Raw genomic sequence first — 23,614 nt, 5'->3', positions numbered from 1 at the left:
CAGTTCAGTCGCTCAGTCGTGTCCGACTCTTTGTGATGCCATGAATCGCAGCACGGCAGGCCTCCCTGTCCATCACCAGCTCCTGGAGTTTACTCAGACTCACGTCCATCGGGTCAGTGATGCCATCCAGCCATCTCATCCTCTGTCGTCCCCTTCTCCTCCTTCCCCAATCCCTCCCAGCATCAGAGTCTTTTCCAGTGAGTCAACTCTTGGCATGAGGTGGCCAAAGTACTGGAGTTTCAGCTTTAGCATCATTCCTTCCAAGGAAATCCCAGGGCTGATCTCCTTCAGAATGGACTGGTTGGATCTCCTTGCAGTCCAAGGGACTCTCAAGAGTCTTCTCCAACACCACAGTTCAAAAACATCAATTCTTTGGCGCTCAGCTTTCTTCACAGTCCAACTCTCACATCCATACATGAAACAGTAATTTGGACACCCTTAGTGTGATATCCCAAGGGCAAAAAGAACTGGAAAGAAATCAACCTCCTTGATACTTACGTTGTTATTAAGTATGAAAATTGAAATGTATGTAATTAGAATTTTCAGTGTAAGAGAAGAGACATGAAATTAAGGTAAAAATTTTATAGTTCTAAATTTGAATAGGGAGTAATAACTCATCCCTTTATGTATATGAAGACCACTAAATAATGTCCAAATACCATTTCCCATTAAAATGAAGTAGGGCTCCTTGGAGATAAAGCCAATTCCAGTCTTGGGGAGGGTATTCAAATGGGTTGATTAGGGATAATTTTTCTTTAATTATCTAATAAAAGGAATTATAAAATTGGAATAGCAACATTTTTCAACTGTAAACAAATAACATTGATAACTGCTAAATCCTTTGAAGTGAGAAGTTTATGGAGCATTCAGTTACAAATGGATCAGACTTTTGAAACCATTAATCAGTTTGATATCAGAAAAGAAGAATGACTTACTTTGAGGCTTCCCTGGGAAGTCATTTTGTAAGAGTTCAGAACCATTTTAGTACTTCATACTTAAACTGATTTATTTGTGTTATTCCTAGAGAGGTAAGAGAAGTGCCAATTAATTTATGGTTCTTTTTCTTGTCTGGAATCCCTTGCAGAACTAAGCCTGAAATTGGATTGGTTATTGGCTTCTAGCAATGGCATGCAAGATAAATGATGAAACTTAATATTCAGATCTCACAGAACCTCTGGGGCTTTATTGGATTTCTGTTATTTGACATTTAGATCCCCAGATAATTTACTTTTGAAGTGTAAATACAAGCTCGTAAGCACTGTGTCCATTATTAAGCATTATCGCACTCTGCTATGTAGAATATAAATACGGATAGAGATAGAGATAGAGATGAATATTATGTTAAACATATTATATATTTAATTATTTGTATAAATACACACAAACTTATCTATGTTTCCTGTAGCTTATCATGATCCTTACAGGCTTAAATGTTTTTGTGAAGTTGCTGATCCTCTTCTATTTTTGAAGGTTATTTTAAAAATGGGATTAATTTCCCACTCTTGGGCACATATCTGGACAAAACTATAATTCAAAAAATACATGTACCCCATGTTCATAGCAGCAGTATTCACACTAGCCATGACATGGAAGCAACTGAATGTCCATGGACAGATGAATGGAGAAAGATGTGGTATATACACATACAATGGAATATTACTGAATCATAGAAAAGAAAATAATGCCATTTGCAGCAACATGACTGGACATAGAGTAAACATAGTGAAGTCAGAGAAAGACAAATACCATATCACTTATGTGTGGAAACTAAAACATGACACAAGTGAACATATCTTCAAAAGGGACTCACAGAGATAGACCACAGACTAAACAGGTAGGAAGGGGAAGGGAGTGGGGGAGGGATGAAGGGGGAGTTCTGGCTTAGCAGAAGCAAACTATTATATATAGAATGGATAAACAACAAGATCCTACTGAATAGCACAGGGAACTATATTCAATAGCCTGTGTTAAACTGTAGCAGAAAAGAATATAAAAAAGTATCAGTTCAGTTCAGTTGCTCAGTCCTGTCCGACTCTTTGCGACCCCATGAATCGCAGCACGCCAGGTCTCCCTGTCCATCACCAGCTCCCGGAGTTCACTCAGACTTACGACCATCGAGTCAGTGATGCCATCCAGCCATCTCATCCTCTGTCGTCCCCTTCTCCTCCTTCCCCAATCCCTCCCAGCATCAGAGTCTTTTCCAGTGAGTCAACTCTTGGCATGAGGTGGCCAAAGTACTGGAGTTTCAGCTTTAGCATCATTCCTTCCAAGAAATCCCAGGGCTGATCTCCTTCAGAATGGACTGGTTGGATCTCCTTGCAGTCCAAGGGACTCTCAAGAGTCTTCTCCAACACCACAGTTCAAAAGCATCAATTCTTAGGCGCTTAGCCTTCTTCACAGTCCAACTCTCACATCCATACATGACCATTGGAAAAACCATAGCCTTGACTAGATGGACCTTTGTTGGCAAAGTAACATCTCTGCTTTTGAATATGCTATCTAGGTTGGTCATAACTTTCCTTCCAAGGAGTAAACATCTTTTAATTTCATGGCTGCAGTCACCATCTGCAGTGATTTTGGAGCCCCCCAAAATAAAGTCTGACAGTGTTTCCACCGTTTCCCCATCTATTTCCCATGAAGTGATGGGACCAGATACCATGATCTTTGTTTTCTGAATGTTAAGCTTTAAGCCAACTTTTTCACTCTCCACTTTCACTTTCATCAAGAGGCTTTTGAGTTCCTCTTCACTTTCTGCCATAAGAGTGGTGTCATCTGCATATCTGAGGTTATTGATATTTCTCCCAGCAATCTTGATTCCAGCTTGTTTCTTCCAGTCCAGCGTTTCTCATGATGTACCCTGCATAGAAGTTAAATAAGCAGGGTGACAATATACAGCCTTGATGTACTCCTTTCCCTGTTTGGAACCAGTCTGTTGTTCCATGTCCAGTTCTAACTGTTGCTTCCTGACCTGCATACAGATTTCTCAAGAGGCAGGTCAGGTGGTCTGGTATTCCCATCTCTTTCAGAATTTCCCACAGTTTATTGTATATACATATAACTGAATCACTTTGCTGCACACCAGAAATTAACACATTATAAATCAATACTTTAAAAAGTTTGCAACAAAAAAGGATTTTTTATATGGGTGATTTGGGTAATACATGAGAATGTTTTAACAACTGAGATAAGAGAATGGTGGGCAGAGGCTGATTCTGAAATTTATAAACCTCCATAGTTGATTATTTTCACGAAGAGAATGGGTAGCTGCATGTCCTGGAAACTGCAGGTTGACAGTGAGTTAAACCAGGTTTCTGTTTCAGTTCAGTGGCTCAGCCCTGTCCGACTCTTTGTGATCCAATGGACTACTGTACACCAGGCTTCCCTGTCCATCACCAACTCCAGGAACTTGGTCAAACTCATGTCCATCAGTTGGTGATGCCATCCAACCATCTTCATCCTCTGTCTTCTCCTCCTGCCTTCACTCTTTCCCAGCATCAGGCATTAAGCACCAAATAGTGGAAGAGGGCCATCTATTGCATAAGAGTCGCCCAGACCCAGGCAAAGAGGAAAAGAAATGAGTTCCACACAGAGAGGGACGGCCTTGGGTGAAGTAACGCAGTTACAGAGGGGCAAAGGGCGAGAGCTCTTAAATCAATGGGTGAGGTCAGCGCGCCTGAGGTTGAGGCCTTAAGTGAGGGGCGCAGTGATTTCTGGTGGGAGCTTCAAGCTCCGCTGCGAACCACGCTCAATTGGGCCATCTCTCTCCCCGGCTCTGAAGGTTTCTTCGTCTGCGGTGGGACCGGGGTAGGAGGGCTGGGGGTTGGGGGGAACGCAGGGAGCGGGGCGGGGAGGAAGAAGGGAAGGGAAGGGGGAGGAGGCGGGGCGCGGCTGTGCCGCGTCACCGTGCGGCGCGTCCGGAGAGGCGTAGGCAGCCATGGCGGGAAGCGACCCTGGCAGCCGAGGGAGCTCTCCTCAGCCTCCTCACAGCGACTGGGGCCGCCTGGAGGCGGCCTTCCTCAGCGGCTGGAGGAACTTCTGGCAGTCGGTTGGCAAGGAGAGGGCGGCTCCGAGGGCCTCCGCAGAGGAGGTGGACGAGGAGGCCAGTTCTCTGACGCGGCTGCCGGTGAGCATCAGTCGCCGCCCGCGAGGAACCGAGGGAGGGGCGCTCGCTGGGGCGGCCTCTTGGGGGGCCGGGGAGAGGGTAGCCCGCTGGGCCCAGCCTATGTCTGGCCCGGTCCGTGCAGCTTTACGGGCACTGTCGCCACCTGTGGGGCAGCAGTTGAAAAGAGACGCCTTAGCGTTGACGCTTGGTGCCTGGCAGCCGGACCCAAGGTTGCTGCGAAACTCACCTGCAAGGAGCGCCCTGGTAACCTGCCAGGTCATCCTCAGGTTTTCTCCCCCCAAAACGAGTCTGGGGACTGGGACACCCTGAACATCCTGTTGAGGAAATGCTGAGACCATTCCAGACATTCTTGGAAACATGGACAGCATTCAACGTCTGTGTTCTCAGCATCTTTCATCCTAGGCTTCACGTATCAAAACACACTCTGAGGGTTTTGCGGCTGTTTTCTTACCGTGTATTTCAAATAACAAAACCGACAAGTGAAATCAAATAACTAAGTTACAAGGGCCTCAAGTTACAGCAGGCCTTGAGAATTACACATCTCATTCTTTGTTAAACTGTTTAGGAAGATGGGAACACGGCGAGAGAAGAATATCTTAGAAATTAAAATTCTGTATCTTAGCTGGACTGTTGTCACTTCCCTCTGAGGTACATCAGAAATTGAAAACTGCAGGCTTAAATTTCATCCATGGTTCTCCTTGCAGAGATAACAGATTTTTTACAGAAAAACACAGGTGACAGATATACTCTTTGATTTGATCTAATGATAAAATCAGAAGTTTGTTCACTTGAAAAGATTTTATTTTGAAGAATAAATTATTTCATTAAGTAATTTAATGCAAATAATGTGGTAGAATATTCATTAGGAGAAATTAAATAAACTGATTATTTTGTTTGAAAAATACCAGAACAATGGGTGGTTTTTCAGGAATGTTTCAGTGTGTCAAAATGAAGTGTTCATTATGATTCTGCCCTGAGGCAGGAAATTAACTTCAGCATGGTAAATTTCATTAGTAAAGATAATGACTGTTAAGTTGATCTTTTGCTATTTAGTATAAAAATTGTTTGTTAATTTTGTAATTTATTGTGATAGATTTAATTATTAAAACGATAGATTGTTCAGTTGACCTTTCCCAGTATAATTATTAATTTGTAATTTATTTTTCAAAAAAACCTATCTGCCAAGGTAAATTATTCATCCCCTTTACCTACCTGCTGCTTCCCTCTGTTTCAGATTGATGTACAGCTATATATTTTGTCATTTCTTTCACCTCATGATCTATGTCAGTTGGGAAGTACAAGTCGTTATTGGAATGAAACTGTCCGAGATCCAATTCTGTGGAGATATTTTCTGTTGCGGGATCTTCCTTCTTGGTCTTCTGTTGACTGGAAGTCTCTTCCAGATCTAGAAATCTTAAAAAAGCCTATATCTGAGGTCACCAATGGTTCATTTTTTGACTACATGGCAGTGTAAGTATCTAGTTTTATGAACTAAAAAGAAGATATTAATTTGATTATAGCAAGTCAGTAGCCTAAGTTAGTCTTGGTCCTACAAATTTGTAGCATGAATTTTAGGTCTAAGGGTCCTTTTGTAAGAATTGGGGGTTTGGTTAAATAACATCATTCAGGACCTACTGTAAAGCCAAAAAAAAAAAAAAAGTCTGTGACAGAAGATAGCACCTTAAAAAAAAAGAATATTTGTGCTTTAGGTGAGGATTGTTTTCCTGTGCTAGACTTAATACATATGGTTTTTTTTCCCCCCATAGTTTAAGTTATTTAGAATCCTTATTCCAATACAGATGCCATTACATCAAGTCTTGTGAGACTCGTTGACTAAAATGTGCATGTGTATAATTTTAACTAGTGATGGCTCAGTGGTTAAGAATCCTGCAGTGCGGGAGATGTGGGTTCAATTCCTGGGTCAGCAAGATGCCCTGGAGGAGAAAATGGCAACCCACTCCAGTATTCTTGCCTGGAAAATCCCATGGACAGAGAAGCCTGGAAGGCTATAGTCCACGGGTACTCAAAAGTCAGACATGACTTAGTGACTAAACAGCATAGCACTGTAGTCTCACTTGCTGGTTACTTCCACATTGTCCCACAGCCAGCCGAGACATCAGGTGTATCTGTGGTGCTGTGGAACCATGTTTTCATAGGGATAGTAATAATCATAGTAATGAACATTTGTGATCTGACTCAATGGATATGAATCTGAGCAAACTCTGGGAGATAGTCAAGGACAGGGGAGCCTGGCGTGCTGCAGTCCATGGGGTTGGAGAGAAACGATTTAGTAGCAAACAACATGACCATTTGTGAGCATATAAATTATTTCTGATTCTTGTTATCTAGAGTTGATTGTTATTGCTCAAATAATGCAAATTTAAAAAACTGAAGTTCAGACTATAAGTGGCTTATATGACTAATTAAAGTGGTGAGGTTTGGCCAAATCTACCTAGCTGCAACGTTGACTTTTTTTTTTTTCCTTCTTAAATTACAAGATTCCTAAGTAAAGATGATTTTCTTATAAAGTTAGTGATTGTTTTAAAGGGCTTGATTTAAAGCCAGCTTGATTTAAAGGGCTTTATTTAGATATGAGCAACTCTGTTTTAATTTTTGATGACATGTTGAATCACTTGTTTAGAAATTTATGGCTATTGAAAAAGCTGTTTCTTTCACATGATTCTTAGTTTGCTGGGTAAGCTGTAATAAGTACTTATTGAACTGCTAGTGTTAATGGAAGTACTCTAAGAAATTCAGTTATATTGGTAGCTTTTAGTAATTTTTTTCTTTTTTACCTCTAAGGACATTTTTATGCTATCTATGTAGTTTAGTGCAGGGTTTCTCAGTCTTGGCACTATTGACATTTTGCACCGGGTGTTATGGGAACTGTCTTGTGTGTGCATTGTAGCATGTTTAATAGCATCCCAGGATCTGCTAGATGTTAGTAGCACTGCCCTACTCCCCCTGTAGTTGTAATAACAAAAATGTCTCCAGACATCAGCAGATATTCCCAGGGGGTGCAAAATCTCCCCAGGTTGAGAATCACTGCTCAATGTAATGAATTTTAACCATTAAAACACATGTTAGACCAAGTGTTTCATGAGAGAATCTAAATGAAAAAATAGAAAGTAACCACTTCCTGGAGAAGACTTCCTCAGTTACTTAACCACTACTACTACCATAGCACCTTGTGCTTTTTCTGTCATAGCACTTGACATATGTATTATTAATATAATAGTATCTGTCCTCCACTGCCCTCCATGAGGATTAGGACGGTAACCGTTGTATCCCTTTTGTCTAGCAAGTTTTCGATGCATTATATATTGTTGAGTGAATAAATGGCTAAGTATTTGTGTTAATTATCTAATTGTGACAATTTTATACAGCTATAAAATGTGCTGTCCACATACAAGAAGATCCTCAAAATCTAGCCGTCCTATGTATGGAGCTGTCACCTCATTTTTACACTCATTGATCATTCAGAATGAACCACGATTTGCCATGTTTGGACCAGGTTTGGAAGAACTAAATACATCTTTGGTGTTGAGTTTGATGTCTTCTGAGGAACTTTGCCCAACAGCTGGTTTGCCTCAGAGGCAGATTGATGGTAATTTTCATGTTAATGTACAATTCATAATAAGTCAAACACTTTGAGCTTGACTCTAGTAATTACATAGAAAAAAATTAGTTTTTTAAATTATTTAACTCTTTGATGTAATGAAATGTACTAATTTGATGGATGGGAGCCCTCACGTCTCTATGGACGGAAAGAATTAATTTACTTTTTTATAAGAGGTAAGCTTTCTCTTACTTAGTCTAAAATATGAGATTATGTGAAAGCAAATTGTATGTTGTTAAAATGTTGTACCATATTTTAAAAGAATGTTACAGTAAAAACCGTTCAGCATCTACTATATTCAAAGTATTTTGATATGTCTTGGAATTTCCAAAAAGAGCTAAATTGTCACCTTACCTTTATTTCTATGAAAAACAACAGGAACAACAACCATGTAGTTAATTTGGTAAGTAGGATTTATAATAAACATGTGTAATAGTGGTCTAGCTTCTGCTTTACTTTTTCATTTGTTGAGGGTACCTATTAGATACTAAAGATGCAGTGATTTAAAACAGACAACATCAAAAATCTCCTCTTTGCCCTGAAAGGTGGTTAGTCTAGGTGAGGGCAGAGACATGTATACAGATGATTAGAATATGGTGTAATGAGCTTCTTTGTAGAAAGTTAAGGGTCATAGAAGGCTCTGCATTGAACATGATGCCTTATATGAGTCATTTTGATAAGCAGGGGTAAGCCATCAAAAAAAGGGTAAAATATTCTAAGCAGTGAGAACTGCATCTCTAAATTCTCAAAGTTTTGGGTGTGCATGACACACTTGAAGTAGCTCTGTGTGTCTGGAGTGGGGCCAAGTGAGAAGATGCTTATATGTCAGACTTAAGCATTATATTGAAGGATTTGAAGCAGAAAAGTAAGATGATCAAAATGGCATTTTAGATAGATCACTCTGGCTCCTGAGTGGAGAACTGATTAGAATGGGCTCCAAAGGCGTGAATACCCATTAAGAAACCACTATAATATTGTGATAAAATATGAAGGATATGGAATTGACTCAATGTGTATCAGCAGTAATAAGAATAATTCCTAGTTTCTGGGTCTTATTTTCATATTGGATGATGGTGTCATTCTTTAGGTTAAAGAAACACAGGAGTAGGAAGAGAAACTTTTTATACAAGCAGAGATCAGAGATGCCTGCTATAAGCTAGCCATTTGAATGTGAGTCCCATTAGACGAGACATCTCAGCCTTTTTTTTTAAGAGGTTTTTTTGTTTTTGTTTTTTAAACTGTTTTTGGCTGCACTGGGTCTTTGCTGCTGCATGTGGGCTTTTTCTAGTTGTGGCGAGCTGGGGCTACTCTTCATTACAGTGCTCAGTTTCTCATTTTGGTGGCTTCTCTTGTTGCAGAGCATGGGCTTTAGGTATGCAGGCGTCAATAGTTGCAGCATTCAAGCTCAGTCGTTGCGGCTTGCAGGCTCAGTAGTTGTGGTGCACAGACTTGGTTGCTCTGCGACATGTGCGATCATTCTGGACCGTATCCCTTGCATTGGCAGATGGATTCTCAACCACTGGACCACCAGGGAAGTCTCTCTTGTCAGCTTTATTCTTAGTTGTATCTGTAGTGCTAGGCACATAGTAGACATTCAATACGTATTTGATGAATAAATGAATGATTTTATGGAATACTTTATGCATTCATGTGTCAAAAGAAAGACCTGGGCTAGAAGTGAAGATTTGGGAATCATATGAAGTCCATGTGAACTTGGAAGTTTCTGAAAATAAAGAAAATTGTGAGCCAGGTCATATAGTCTTCAGTGAATGTTTGGAGAAAGGGATTATCAAAAGTAGATTCATAAGTGACCAGGTTAAGGATGGGAAGATGGTATTAGAGCTAAATGGTGTGTGTCTCAAAGAGGTGGAGTTTTTTCAAGAGGGTTGGTGAGTAATGGTTTAAGACGTGGCATTGAGAAGTAAAGAGAACACTTATCTCTGTACCCTGAGATGTGATAGAATAAGCAGTTTAGTTACTGGAAGCCCACTGCAAGAGAAGCAGCACCTAGGCACAGGCCAGTTTCTGGTCGGGTCATGAGGTGGAAGGATCCCATTTCAATTAGAGGTTGGGGATATGGGGAAATTGGCTGATTATGAAATAGCCATTTCATTCTGCAGAGTAATTGTGATTGTTTGAAATTGCCAGTCTAACTGCTTCAGATCCTGCAAGGTCAGGGAAGGGTAAAGGGATGAGTCATTGGCAAGGTGGGGCAAAACAGCATGCAAATCTTATTGGACTGAGGTTAGATGCGTTGAGAAGGTAGTTTCTGGAAGTTAAACTGATGAAAACAAAGATCAGAGACATGGTTGTTGTTCAGTTACTCAGTTGTGTCCAATTCTTTGTGATCCCATGGACTATAGCATGCCAGGCTTCCTTCACCATCTGCTGGAGCTTGCTCAAAATGCATATCCATTGAGTCAGTGACACCATCCAACCATCTCGTCCTCTGTTGTCCCCTTCTCCTCCTGACTTCCATCTTTCCCAACATGGTAGAATGTTGTTATGATATCTTTGGGAAGTCCCCTGGTGGTGGAAGACTAGGGCCGCTTTACCTGAAATGCTTACAGACCCCGCTAGGATCTCTATATAATGTGTTGCCTGAAATGGTGATGTAAGATAGTATGGCATGGCTTCTTTAAATGTCTAGATTGGTTATAATGCAGGGATTAAGGATATGAAAGATGGAGTTGTTCTTGGGCTTCCCTGGTGGCTCAGATGGCAAAGAATCACCTGCAATGCAGGAGACCTGGGTTCAATCCCTGGGTCTGGAAGATCCCCTGGAGAAGGGCATGGCAACCCACTCAAGTATTCTTGCCTGGAGAATCCCCATGGACTGAGGAGCCTGGTGGGCTACAGTCCATGGGGTCGCAAAGAGTTGGACACAACTGAGCGACTAAGCACAACACAATGAGGTAAGTAGAGGCCATATTATGTTAAAGTTTTATTTATCTGAAGAGCAGCAGCTTTGAAGAGAAGAGACATAATTAAAGACATTTTAAAGCAATCTCTCCAGCTGCTGTCAGAAGATTGGATAGTAGGGAACAGAAGTGGATTAGGAGCATAGTTAGAAATGATTACAGAAGTTCAAGTGAGAGATGATGATATCTAAATTAAAGCTGTGGGGTGGGAATGGAGAGGAGTAGACAGATCTAAAAGGATGTTTATTAATATATAGCAAAAAGACACAAAGCCAAAAAGGAGTAGAAGGATCTTTGCAGGAGGCAAGAGGAGAATCAACCCCTAAGTGTTAACACAAAGGAGGGAAGGAGTTAAGAAAGAAGGACAAATAATAGTGTTGAATGATTTAGATATAAAATATAATAAGTAATATTTAGCACCTGTTACTTACCAGTTATGTATGTGATCTTATTTAATGCTTACAATAACCCTAAAAAATGTGTATTATTTCTGTATTTCAGTGTCAAAACCAAGGCTCACAGAAACATGAGTATATGTGACAAATTCTAGCTCAAATCTAATTCCAAATTTCAGTGTTTTCCGTATTTCTTCAATTTTCTAAGACACCATGAATTTAAAAATGCCTTTTCAGAGTGCAGGGGAAAAACCCATTTGGTTGAATGTATACATGGAGTGTGAGACTAATGAGAAACAAAAAAAAAGTGAAACTAAGTCAGACTTGAGGATAAGTAGAAGTAGTTGTTATTATGCAGCTGCTACGGACAGGTTGATAATAAAGTTAATAATGATAGTGATGATGGTAAAAAAAAAAAAAAAGCAATGTTAAAGCCTAGGAGTTTTTTATTCTGTATCCATGATTTACTATTTTGTGAATGAAAATTGCATATAGCATCTTTTCTTTAACATAAACATTTTATTCCAAAGCTATATATAACTTGTCATAGTTTTTTGTTGTTCTTTTTATACTAAGTAATTTTTGCACTGTCATCTTTTGCTATCTTTATTTTTTGTTTTGATAACTGTAATTTTCTCCTTTAGGTATTGGATCAGGAGTTAGTTTTCAGTTGAACAATCAACATAAATTCAACATCCTAATACTATATTCAACTACAAGGTAAGGCTACCTATTTAGCAGCCTACCTGAGACATCAGTAATAGAATATTTTAGAGGGGGTGAAGCCTGTTTAGTGTCTGTTTATGTTTTATATTTACATTTTTCTTATAGAAAGGAAAGAGATAGAGCAAGAGAAGAACATACAAGTGCAGTTAACAAGATGTTCAGTGTACAAAATGAAGGGGACGATCAACAAGGGAGCCGGTACAGTGTAATTCCACAAATTCAGAAGGTGTGTGAAGTTGTTGATGGGTTCATCTATGTTGCAAATGCTGAAGCTCATAAAAGTAAGCATTATCTTATTTTCTTTTTAAAAGCGCTTTCTTTGCAGAGCAAATAAGAAAGTATTTTTATAGGCTTTATTGTGGCTTGTTAAGAATATCATGGCTAATTTTATCAGTGTGATTCTGTTAATATTACTATCAATATTGGATTCTCCAACCTTGATGTGTGTTAGGATCGCCGTGGATCTTGTTAAAAACATGGCAGCCTGATTCCTATCCTGATGGATTATGACTCATAGATGTGGGTTGTGTCTTGGCTCTGTTTTTTTAAACAAACTTTACAGAATTCTGATGCACACTGAAGCTTGCTACTATAACTACATAGTATTTTTTTTGTTGTTTCATGCTTCTGTACTTTTAGTTATTGATATTTTGTTTGCTTTTGGCCTTATTCAAATAATTTATGCAGGTAAATGAAAAATTTTAGGTTATTTTAATCATCCAGATAGTAGAGTGTGAGTTAGTAGAGTTGGTGGAGTGTTCAGTAAAGTGGATTAGTTAAGAACACTCTCCATATATTCTGAATAATTGCCATTCACATTGATAAAGAGCATGAAAATAGAATACTATTGGGCCATAAGCCAATATTGTAATTTCTTTCCCAAATCCATTGTGAACAAGGTAGGGCATAAATATGCACTATATTATTCTCACTTGGAAAAAGGTAGAAGCAGTCCACTTCTGAAAGAATTTACAGTTTATAGTGCACTGAAATTATAACAACAGAAGCCAGATGCAGCTCAACTACTGACTAATTGGACTTGTCTCACTGCATAAATGGCCTAACAGGAGAAGAAGCATACCCATTTGTAGAAGTAAATCCTTTTTACCTCAGTCTCTTCTATTCTTCCACATAAAAACCTAGCATTAAAGTAAAAAGTATGATACCAAAAAAAAAAAAAAAATGAAATGACCCGTTCTTAAGAGATAAAGCAGTCAATGGAACTAGACCCAGAAATGGCCTCAATATTGGCACCCTCAGAAAAGGACATAAAAAGAACTATGATTAATATGTTGAAGAATCTAGTAAAAAAAAAAGTGACCAATATATGTGAACAAATAGAGATTTTCAGCGGAGGGAAAGAAGCTATGAAAAAAGTAAAATGGGTGTGCTAAATACCAAAAATACAACAGGTGAATAATTCCTTCAATGGACATATCAACGAAGGAAACCTTTTGTGAATGTGAAGATAGATCAATTGCAATTACTCAAATTAAAGAGATGGGTTTCCCTGGTGGCTCAGTGGTCAAGAATCCACCTGTCAATGCAGGAGACATGGGTTTGATCTCTATTCCAGGAAGATCCCACATGCTACAGAGTAACTGAACCTTTGTCATAGAGCCTGGGAATCACAACTACTGAGCCTGTGTGCTGCAGTTATTGAAGCCCATGCACCCTAGAGTCTGTGCTCTGCAGCAAGAGAAGGCACTGCAGTGATAAGCCTGTGCACTGCAATTAGAGAGTAGCCCCCACTTGCCACAACTAGAGAAAAGCCCACATAGCAACGAAGACCCAGCACAGCCAGAAATTAATTAAAAAATAAAGGTTTTTAAAAAGGAAAAAATTGGTAGTGGAGGGCAGAGCAAGAGCTGAGGAAAACCAATGAAGTGATCTAACTCAGGGTTGACATTTTCTTAAAGGTCTAGGTAGTACATATTTTAGGCATGTGAGCCATATAATCTCTTACAGTTACTCAGCTCTGATACTATAGTGCAAAAGTAGCCATAGACAGTTTGCGAATGAATGGGCTTGGCGGTTTTTACCAAAATAATTACTTATAAAAATATCTATAGTGTGTGGTATGTGGACCCCTGATTCAATTTATATGTGATTGGAGTCCCAAAATATGAAGAGAGTAAGAACAGGGAAAAAGAAATTTCTGAACAAATAATGACCAAAGCTATTTCAAAATTGCTGAAAGACAATAAACCACAGATCCAAGATTCTCAAAGAACTCCAGACGTGGTAAATAAAAAATACAGATACATTGTAGCCAAACTGGTGAAAACAAAAGATAAAGAGAATATCTTGAAGGCAGCCAGGGCAAAACAAAACATACATATAGAGGACCAAAGATAAGGACGGAGACTTTCTGATAGAATTTTGCTGTAAGCTAGATAGTAGCAAAGGGAAATCTTTATAGTATTGAAAAGGGTGGGGTGGGGGGGATAAAATCCAGCAGAGATATCTTTCAAAATGAAGGCAAAATCAAGACATGTTTTGGACAAACAAAATCTGAGAAAGTTCAGTCAGCAAATTTTTATTACAATAAATATTAAAGGAAACTTTAGGGAAAATAGTATACCAGGTGGAAAACTACATTTACAGAAAGGAAGAAAAAGCCTTGGGATAGAAACAGTATAGCTATACATAAAATGTTTTTTTCTAAGTTTAATTTCTTTATCATTATTTAAAGGAAAACATGATATTTTTTAAAATAAAATATATTGTAACAATATTACACAGCACGGAAAGACAGAAATGGAAATGTTGTAAGGTTCTATATGTGAAGTTATATAATACTTTTTAAAGGTAGACTGTTGTAAGTTTAAAATATACTTTGTAAATCTTTGAGCAACCAACCACCAAAAAAGTATAACAGATATAATTAAATAAGCCAGTAGTGAAGATAAAATGTAATCATTAAAGAAGTCAGTTCAAAAGAGCACAGGAAAAGAGGGCAAAAGGAACAAAGAATAGATGGGACAAGTCAAAATTCAATAAATATGTGATAGACTTAAATGTACTGTGTTGATAATTACATTCAATGTTTGTTTTCTATTAATATATAACAAATTACTGCCAACCTAGTGGCTTAAAAATGCATCTATTTATTAGCTCAGAGTTCTTTATGTCAGCAGTCTGAGTACAGTATGGCTGGGTTGTCAGCCAAGTGACTCACAGGCTGAAATTAGGGTGAGAGATGGGTTACGTCCCTTTCTGGAGGTTCTGGGGGAAAATCTGCTACCTAGCTCACTCAGATTATTGACTGAATTCAGCTTACTTTTGTAGATCTGAGGTCCCTGTTTCCTATCTGGCTGTCAGCTAGGGGCTGCTCTCAGCTTCACAAGCCATCTTCATTTCTTGCCATGTGACCCCTCTGTCTTCAAATCCAGCAATGGAGGATCTCTCTGACTAGGAAGAATCGAATCTGTTTTAAGGGCTTACCTGACTAGACTAGGCTCACTGATTATAGTCTCCCTTTCTTGAAGTCAGCTGTGTCTTGTAATATAGCCTAACCATGTTGGTGATATCCCATGTGTTCACAGATTCTTCCCACACTCAGAGGAGGGAATAGAAAAGAATTTGAGTTATTAGGGTTATTTTAGAATTCTGCCCACCACCAAATGTCAATGACTTACACTCCACTGAAAGGCAGAGATTTTCGATTTCAATAAAAAAGCTAGACTCAATCATATGTTTAAATTTTAGAAACTCTGGCCTTTGAAAGAAAGGGTAGTGACGGCTACAGAATTTGTGAGAAGAAAATACTTTTATCAGAGTAGTTTTGCTTTTAAACCATAGAAACATGTAAGTGGTACTGTTTTGTTCTCTCTGATTTCATCTAAATCCTGATCCTTGCAAGGCTGATTAATGTAGTTTTATGAAAGATCAGTAAATGAACACAGCAATAGAGGGATAGATGCAGTTTGTTATGTTTGGATCCTGGTAATTTTTATAGTTTTCAATTTTGTATTATTATTTTTTAAATAATGAAAATTAAGAACTTTAACTACATTCCTTAGGACATGAATGGCAAGATGAATTTTCTCGTATTATGGCAATGACTGATCCAGCTTTTGGATCTTCCGGGAGACCAATGCTGGTTTTATCTTGTATTTCTCAAGCTAACGTAAAAAGAATGCCCTGTTTTTATTTGGCCCATGAGCTGCGCCTGAATCATCTAAACCACCCATGGATGGTAAGGTTCTATTTTCTCTAGTGAGAAAAATCTCATTTTATTTTTCACTCTGATTTCTAATTTATTTTATTTTTCTTTATTCTTTACTATTCATTCTTTTTGAAAGAATAGCATTCTAAAAGTCAGTTTTAATAGCTTAATCAGTGGGAGATATTTGATATCAAAGCTGAGTTCCAAAATAAGTAATAAACTTCATATTGATAGTAATTATAAGACAGAAGAGAAGATGGTATTTTTAATCTAAACTCTCTAGAAGACAAAACTTGGTTATTTACCCACAGTTTACTGGGATTTTTTTAGTCCTATTTGTTTTTGAGTGTCCAGAAAAATGTCCCACATAATTATAAGTATTTGTGCTTAGTTTCTTAGTAAGTTTCTTAGTAACAAATGGTCTCTTTTTATTTGCTTATAGGTCCAGGACACTGAGGCTGAAACTTTAACTGGTTTTTTGAATGGTATTCAGTGGATTCTTGAAGAAGTAGAATCTAAGCATGCAAGATGATCCTCCTCGTCAACCTTGGCAACTGAAAGCATTTGAAACTTGTTACTAAGGTCATGATGTGGATATTTGCTCAAGTCAGCTCATTCTGCCCTGCCTTTTTGCAGGTAGGCTTTATGTTGGACAGCTGTCACCACTCTAATTTTTATATAACTTTTACTTTTTACCTTAGATCAATTACAAGAAAAAAGTTTCAGTGGTAGCATTTGGCCCCAAAATGAACCTTTTAAGATTTTTTAATAACTTTCATATATATATATTTTAATATTAAATTCTGAAAAGAAAAAAAAAAAACAAGTTTGTGCCTCTCTCATTCTTCGTGATTTCTCTTCTGTTCAGTTCAAAGATTGCCATCGTGGGGAATAGCAACTTTGCTAAGCTTTAAATAGATTCTTTTCAAGGGTCCTTAACTGGTTATCAGAAAATAAGTTTTATCTATTTTTAATAAATATCCTGCTTAAAGATTTGAATATTCACTGAAATTTCATTTACTGGTATGGCCATACAACTTCTTTTTCTTTTCTGAAATAGTCGGAATTAACTTTTTGTCTTATTCAATACTAATTCAGTGAAAATAACTGGAAATTCTTGCTGTTTTCAAATAACCTGAAAGCTCATGAAGTGCTAAAGCCAGATTTTTTTCCTTGCTCATGAAGAAAATGTTCCAGAGATATTCATGATCATATGACCTCCTACTCACTAATTGCTTCCACTTTGCAGAGGAAACAATCCTCCTATCTCAGTGGAATTGAGGGATTTAAAAATTACAGTTAAAAAGAGCATTATATTCTCAGTGGTGCTGCACCCAAGAAACAGCCTCCGTCCTACAAGTGGGTGCCATTCTGAAGAAAGGAGCTCTCACATCTTGGGTGCACTTACTCATCCCTTAACTTGAGCATTTGTAGTTGGGGGAAGAGTGAGAAATGCTGACATCCTGCTTTTCCTAGAAAGGAAGCCCTCTGACTTGGGGAGAGAGTGCTGTTTCCTTGACTGCCTTGGTCTAGAATGGAGTTTCTGTCTTTCTGAGCTGGAGGAGGGATGTCTTGGTTCAAATCCCACATACTCTTACTGTTCTTACTGAGTTGTTGTTGTTTTTTGTGTGTGCTGTGTACCCTTAGATTTTAATGATTTTTTAAAATTAATTTTCTCCAGTTTTTCTGGGGAACCATCACATGATATTCTTCATGCTATTATGCCAAAAATACATCCTCTCCACTTTTAATTATGTGTAGTTAGGTGGCTCAGATGGTAAAGAATCTGCCTGCAATGCAGGAGACCTGGATTCAATCCCTGTGTTGGGAAGATCCCCTAGAGGAGGGCATGGCAACCCACTCAGTTATTCTTGCGTGGAGAATCCCCATAGACAAAGGAGCCTGGCAGGCTACAGTCCATGGGTCGCAGAGAGTTGGGCATGACTGAGTGACTGAGCACATGTTACCTCATTCTTTGCTGATGTTGGTAATGTATTTTCTTTTTTTCTTCGTGATCAATCTGGCTAGAGTTTTATTGATTTTATTATTCTCAAAGAGCCAGCTTTTGGTCTTACTAATTTATTCTATATTCTGTTTCATTGATTTATGCTCTAATCTCTATTTTTCTGCTTTTTAAATTATAAAACTTCAATTTTTTTTTTATATTATTAAGGTACAAATTTAGGTCATTGTAGGCTTGAGGCACAGTAGTAAAGAAACCTTCTGCCAGTGCAGGAGGTGCAAGAGACAGGTTCCATCCCTAGGTCGGGAAGACCCCTGGGAAAAGGAAATGATAACCCACTGAAGTGTTCTTGCCCAGAAAATTCCATAGAGGAGCCTGATGGACTACAGTCCATTCGGTTGTGAAGAGTCAGACACTACTGAGTGACTGAGCACGCACATACACATGGGGTTGCAAAGAGTTGAAGATGACTGAGCAGTTCTTTGAGTATGCATGCATTGAAGTATTGCACTTACATATATTGTAAATTCCAGAAGACAGTGTTATCAATTTTTGATGAAACAGTCATATGTATTAAAAAGAAATTAAAAGAAGAAAAAAATTTTTAAATAATAAAAGTAATCTTTTATTCTTTTCAAGATATAGGCATACCTCATTTTATTGTACTTTGCTTTATTACGTTTCATAGATAACTGTGTATTTTACAAATTGAAGTTTTGTGGCAACCCTGCACTGAACATGTCTATCAGCACCATTTTTCCAGCAACATTTGCTCACTTAATATCTCTGTCACATTTTGATAATTCTTACAATATTTCAAGCTTTTTCTTTTTACTGTATTTGTTATGGTGATCTATGATCAGTGATCTTTGATGTTACCACTCTGACTTGCTGATAGCTCAGATGATGATCTGGAGAAGGCAGTGGCACCCGACTCCAGTATTCTTGGCCTGGAAAATCCCATGGACGGAGGAGCCTGGTGGGCTGCAATCCATGGGGTCTCTAAGATTGGGCACGACTCAGCGACTTCACTTTCACTTTTCACTTTCATGCATTGGAGAATGAAATGGCAACCCACTCCAGTGTTCTTGCCTGGAGAATCCCAGGGACGGGGAAGCCTGGTGGGCTGCCGTCTCTGGAGTCGCACAGAGTTGGACACGACTGAAGCGACTTAGCAGCAGCAGCAGATGATGATCAGCATTTTTTAGCAGTTAAGTATTTGTTAAGATATTTACATTTTATTTTTAAAATTAATTAATTTATTTTAATTGGAGGCTAATTACCTCACAATACTATGGTGTTTTTTTGCCATACATTGACATGAATCAGCCAGGGATGTACATGTGTCCCCTATCTCAAACTGCCCTCCCACCTCCCGCTGCATCCCATCCCTCTGGGCCATCCCAGTGTACCAGCTTTGAGTACCCTGTTTCATGCATCAAACTTGGACTGGTGATCTCTTTCACATATGGTAATATATATGTTTCAATGCCATTCTCTCAAATCATCCCACCCTTACCTTCCCCCCTGGAGTCCAAAAGTCTGTTATTTATATCTGTGTCTCTTTTGCTGTCTAGCATATAGGGTTGTCATTACCATCTTTCTAAATTCCATATGCTAATGCTATGCTAAGTCACTTCAGTCATGTCCGACTCTGTGTGACCCCAGAGACGGCAGCCCACCAGGCTCCCTCGTCCCTGGGATTCTCCAGGCAAGAACACTGGAGTGGGTTGCCATTTCCTTCTCCAATGCATGAAAGTGAAAAGTGAAAGTGAAGTCGCTCAGTCGTGTCCGATTCTTCGAGACCCCATGGACTGCAGCCTACCAGGCTCCTCTGTCCATGGGATTCTCCAGGCAAGAGTACTGGAGTGGGGTACCACTGCCTTCTCCCAAATTCCATATATATGTGTTAATATACTGTATTGGTGTTTTTCTTTCTGACTTACTTCACTCTGTATAACAGGCTCCAGTTTCATCCACCTCTTTAGAACTGATCCAAATGTGTTCTTTTTAATATATGAGTAATAGTCCATTGTGTATATGTATCACAACTTTCTTCTCCATTCATCTGGCAATGGACATCTAGGTTGCTTCCATGTCCTAGCTATTGTAAACAGTGCTTCAGTGAACACTGGGGTACACATGTCTCTTTCAATTCTGGTTTCCTTGGTGTGTATGCCCAGCATTAAGATTGCTGGGTCATAAGGCAGTTCTATTTTCAGTTTTTTAAGGAACCTCCACACTGTTCTCCATAGTTGCTGTACTTGTTTGCATTCCCACCAACAGTAAGAGGGTTCCCTTTTTTCTGCATCCTCTCCAGCATTTATTGTTTCTGGACTTTTTGATAGCAGCCATTCTGATCAGTATGAGATGGTACCTCATCATGGTTTTGATTTGCCTTTCTCTGATAATGAGTGATGTTAAGCATCTTTTCATGTGTTTGTTAGCCATCTGTATGTCTTCTTTGGAGAAATGTCTGTTTAGTTCTTTGGCCCATTTTTTGATTGGGTCATTTATTTTTCTGGTATTGAGCCACATGAGCTGTTTATATATTTTTGAGATTAATTCTTTGTCAGTTGCTTCATTTGCTATTATTTTCTCCCACTCTGAAGGCTGTCTTTTCACCTTGCTTATAGTTTCCTTTGTTGTGCAAAAGCTTTTAATTAGGTCCCATTTATTTTTTTTGCTTTTATTTGCATTACTCTGGGAGGTGGGTCTTGCTGTGAAGATCCTCTGGAAGAGATCTTGCTGTGGTTTATGTCAGAGAGTGTTTTGCCTATGTTTTTCTCTAGGAGTTATATAGTTTCTGGTCTTAAATTTAGATCTTTAATCCATTTTGAGTTTATTTTTGTGTATGGTGTTAAAAAGTGTTCTAGTTTCATTCTTTTACAGGTGGTTGACCAGTTTTCGCAGCACCACCTGTTAGAGAGATTGTCTTTTCTCCATTGTATGTTTTTGCCTCCTTTGTCAAAGATAAGGTGTCCATAGGTTTGTGGACTTATCTCTGGGCTTTCTGTTTTGTCTACTGCTCTGTATTTCTGTCTTTTTGCCAATACCATACTGTCATATAGCTTTGTAGTGTAGTCTGAAGTCAGGGAGGTTGATTCCTCTAGTTCCATTCTTCTTTCTCAAAATTGCTTTGGCTTTTCGAGGTTTTTTTGTATTTCCATACAAATTGTGAAATTATTTGTTCTAGTTCTCTGAAAAATACTGTTGGTAGCTTGATAGGGATTGCATTGAATCTATAGATTGCTCTGGGTAATATACTCATTTTCACTATATTGATTCTTCTAATCCGTGAACATAGTATATTTCTCCATGTATTTGTGTCATCTTTGATTTCTTTCATCAGTGTTCTATAGTTTTCTATATATAGGTCTTTTGTTTCTTTAGGTAGATTTATTCCTAAGTATTTTATTCTTTTTGTCACAATGGTGAATGGGATTGTTTCCTTAATTTCTCTTTCTGTTTTCTCATTGTTAGTATATAGGAATGCAAGGGATTTCTGAATATTATTTTATATCCTGCAACTTTACTATATTCATTGATTAGCTCTAGTAATTTTCTGATGGTGTCTTTAGGGTTTTCTATGTAGAGAATCATGTCATGTGCAAACAATGAGAGTTTTACTTCTTTTCTAATCTGGATTTCTTTTATTTCTTTTTCTTCTCTAATTGCTGTGACTAAAACTTCCAAAACTATGTTGAATAGTAGTGGTGAGAGTGGGCACCCTTGTCTTGTTCCTGAGTTTAGGGGAAATGCTTTCAATTTTTCACCATTGAGGATAATGTTTGCTGTGGGTTTATCATATATGGCTTTTATTATGTTGAGGTATATTCCTTCTATGCCTGCTTTCTGGAGAGTTTTTATAATAAATGGATGTTGAATTTTGTCAGAGGCTTTCTCTGCATCTATTGAGATAATCATATGGTTTTTATCCTTCAATTTGTTAATCACATTGATTGATTTGTGTATCACATTGATTGATTTGCAAATATTGAAGAATCCTTGCATCCCTGTGATAAAGCCCACTTGCTCATGATGTATGATCTTTTCAATATGTTGTTGGATTCTGTTTACTAGAATTTTGTTGAGGATTTTTGCATCTGTGTTCATCGTGATGTTGGCTTGTGGTTTTCTTTTCTTGTAGCATCTTTATCTGGTTTGGTATTAGGATGATGGTGGCCTCATAGATGAGTTTGGGAGTTTACCTTCCTCTGCAACTTTCTGGAAGAGTTTGAGCAGGATAGGTGTTAGCTCTTCTCTAAAGTTTTGGTAGAATTCACCTGTGAAGCCATCTGGTCCTGGGCTTTTGTTTGTTGGAAGATTTTTTATTACATTTTCTATTTCTGTGCTTGGGATGGATCTGTTAAGATTTTCTGTTTCTTCCTGGTTCAGTTTTAGAAGGTTATGGTTTTCTAAGAATTCATCTGTTTCTTCCAAGTTATCCATTTTATTGGCATATAATTGCTGATAGTAGTCTCTTATGATGCTTTGTATTTCTGTGTTGTCTGTTGTGATTTCTCCATTTTCATTTCTAATTTTGTTGATTTGATTCTTCTCCCTTTTTTTCTTGATAAGTCTGGCTAATGGTTTGTGTATTTTATTTATCTTCCCAAAGAACCAGCTTTTAGTTATGTTGATTTTTGCTATAGTCTCCTTTGTTTCTCTTTCATTTATTTCTGCCCTAATTTTAATGATTTCTTTCCTTCTACTAACCCTGGGGTTCTTCATTTCTTCTTTTTCCAGTTGCTTTAGGTGTAAAGTTAGGTTATTTATCTGATTTTTCTCTTGTTTCTTGAGGTAGGCTTGTATTGCTATGAACCTTCCCCTTAGCACTGCTTTTACTGAATCCCATAGGTTTTGGGTTGTCATGTTTTCATTTTCATTCATTTCTATGCATATTTTATTTCCTTTTTTATTTCTTTCATGATTTGTTGGTTATTCAGAAGCATGTTATTTAGCCTCCATATGTTTGTATTTTTAATAGTTTTTTTCCTGTAGTTGACATCTAATCTTACCACATTGTGATCAGAAAATATGCTTGAAATGATTTCAGTTTTTTTGAATTTACTAAGGCTATATTTATGGCCCAGAATGTGATCTATCCTGGAGAATGTTCTGTGTGCACTTGAGGAAAAGGTGAAATTCATTGTTATGGGGTGAAATGTCCTATTGATATCAATTAGGTCTAGCTGGTCCATTGTATCATTTAAAGTTTGTGTTCCCTTGCTAATTTTCTGTTTGGTTGATCTGTCCATAGGTGTGAGTGGGATATTAAAGTCTCTCACTATTCTTGTTAATTTCCCCTTTCATACTTGTTAGCATTTGCCTTGTGTATTGAGGTGCTCCTATGTTGGGTGCATATATATTTATAATTGTTACAGCCTCTTCCTGGATTGATCCTTTGATATTATGTAGTATCCTTTGTCTCTTTTCATGGCCTTTATTTCAAAATCTATTTTTATCTGATATGAGTACCGCTACTCCTGCTTTCTTTTGGTCTCTATTTGCATAAAATATCTTTTTCCAGCCCTTCACTTTCAGTCCCTTGGTTTGAGGTGGGTCTCTTGTAAACAGCATATATAGGGGTCTTGTTTTTGTATCCATTCAGCTAGTCTTTATCTTTTGGTTGCTGTATTCAACCCATTTACATTTAAGGTAATTAATGATAGGTATGATCCTGTTGCCATTTA

The 23,614-nt window shown here is 38.1% G+C and overlaps 1 protein-coding gene across 3 annotated transcripts; it reads left to right on the top strand.

The window, feature by feature from the left end:
• The first annotated feature begins 3,432 nt into the window (after positions 1-3,432).
• On the top strand, positions 3,433-16,922 carry FBXO4 (F-box protein 4). Of its 3 annotated transcripts, none has more exons than XM_027520564.1 (7): positions 3,433-3,804; positions 5,358-5,593; positions 7,510-7,730; positions 11,703-11,778; positions 11,890-12,065; positions 15,810-15,985; positions 16,398-16,765. In XM_027520564.1, exons 1-7 carry the CDS (start codon positions 3,655-3,657, stop codon positions 16,485-16,487), a joined length of 1,125 nt encoding a protein of 374 aa, XP_027376365.1. In that variant the 5' UTR covers positions 3,433-3,654; the 3' UTR covers positions 16,488-16,765. The 3 variants fall into 3 exon arrangements, 2 of the variants coding, with proteins under 2 accessions (XP_027376365.1, XP_027376364.1); XM_027520563.1 differs by lacking the exon at positions 3,433-3,804 and adding an exon at positions 3,865-4,123; XR_003507248.1 differs by lacking the exon at positions 3,433-3,804 and adding an exon at positions 3,905-4,123 and having other exon boundaries at positions 7,510-10,657; positions 16,398-16,922.
• The last annotated feature ends 6,692 nt before the right edge of the window (positions 16,923-23,614 follow it).

This window comes from Bos indicus x Bos taurus, chromosome 20 (genome assembly GCF_003369695.1).
Source record: "Bos indicus x Bos taurus breed Angus x Brahman F1 hybrid chromosome 20, Bos_hybrid_MaternalHap_v2.0, whole genome shotgun sequence".
NCBI lineage: Eukaryota > Metazoa > Chordata > Mammalia > Artiodactyla > Bovidae > Bos > Bos indicus x Bos taurus.
Note: the sequence above shows the minus strand (reverse complement) of the source record. Positions and strands in the feature narration are given on the sequence as shown.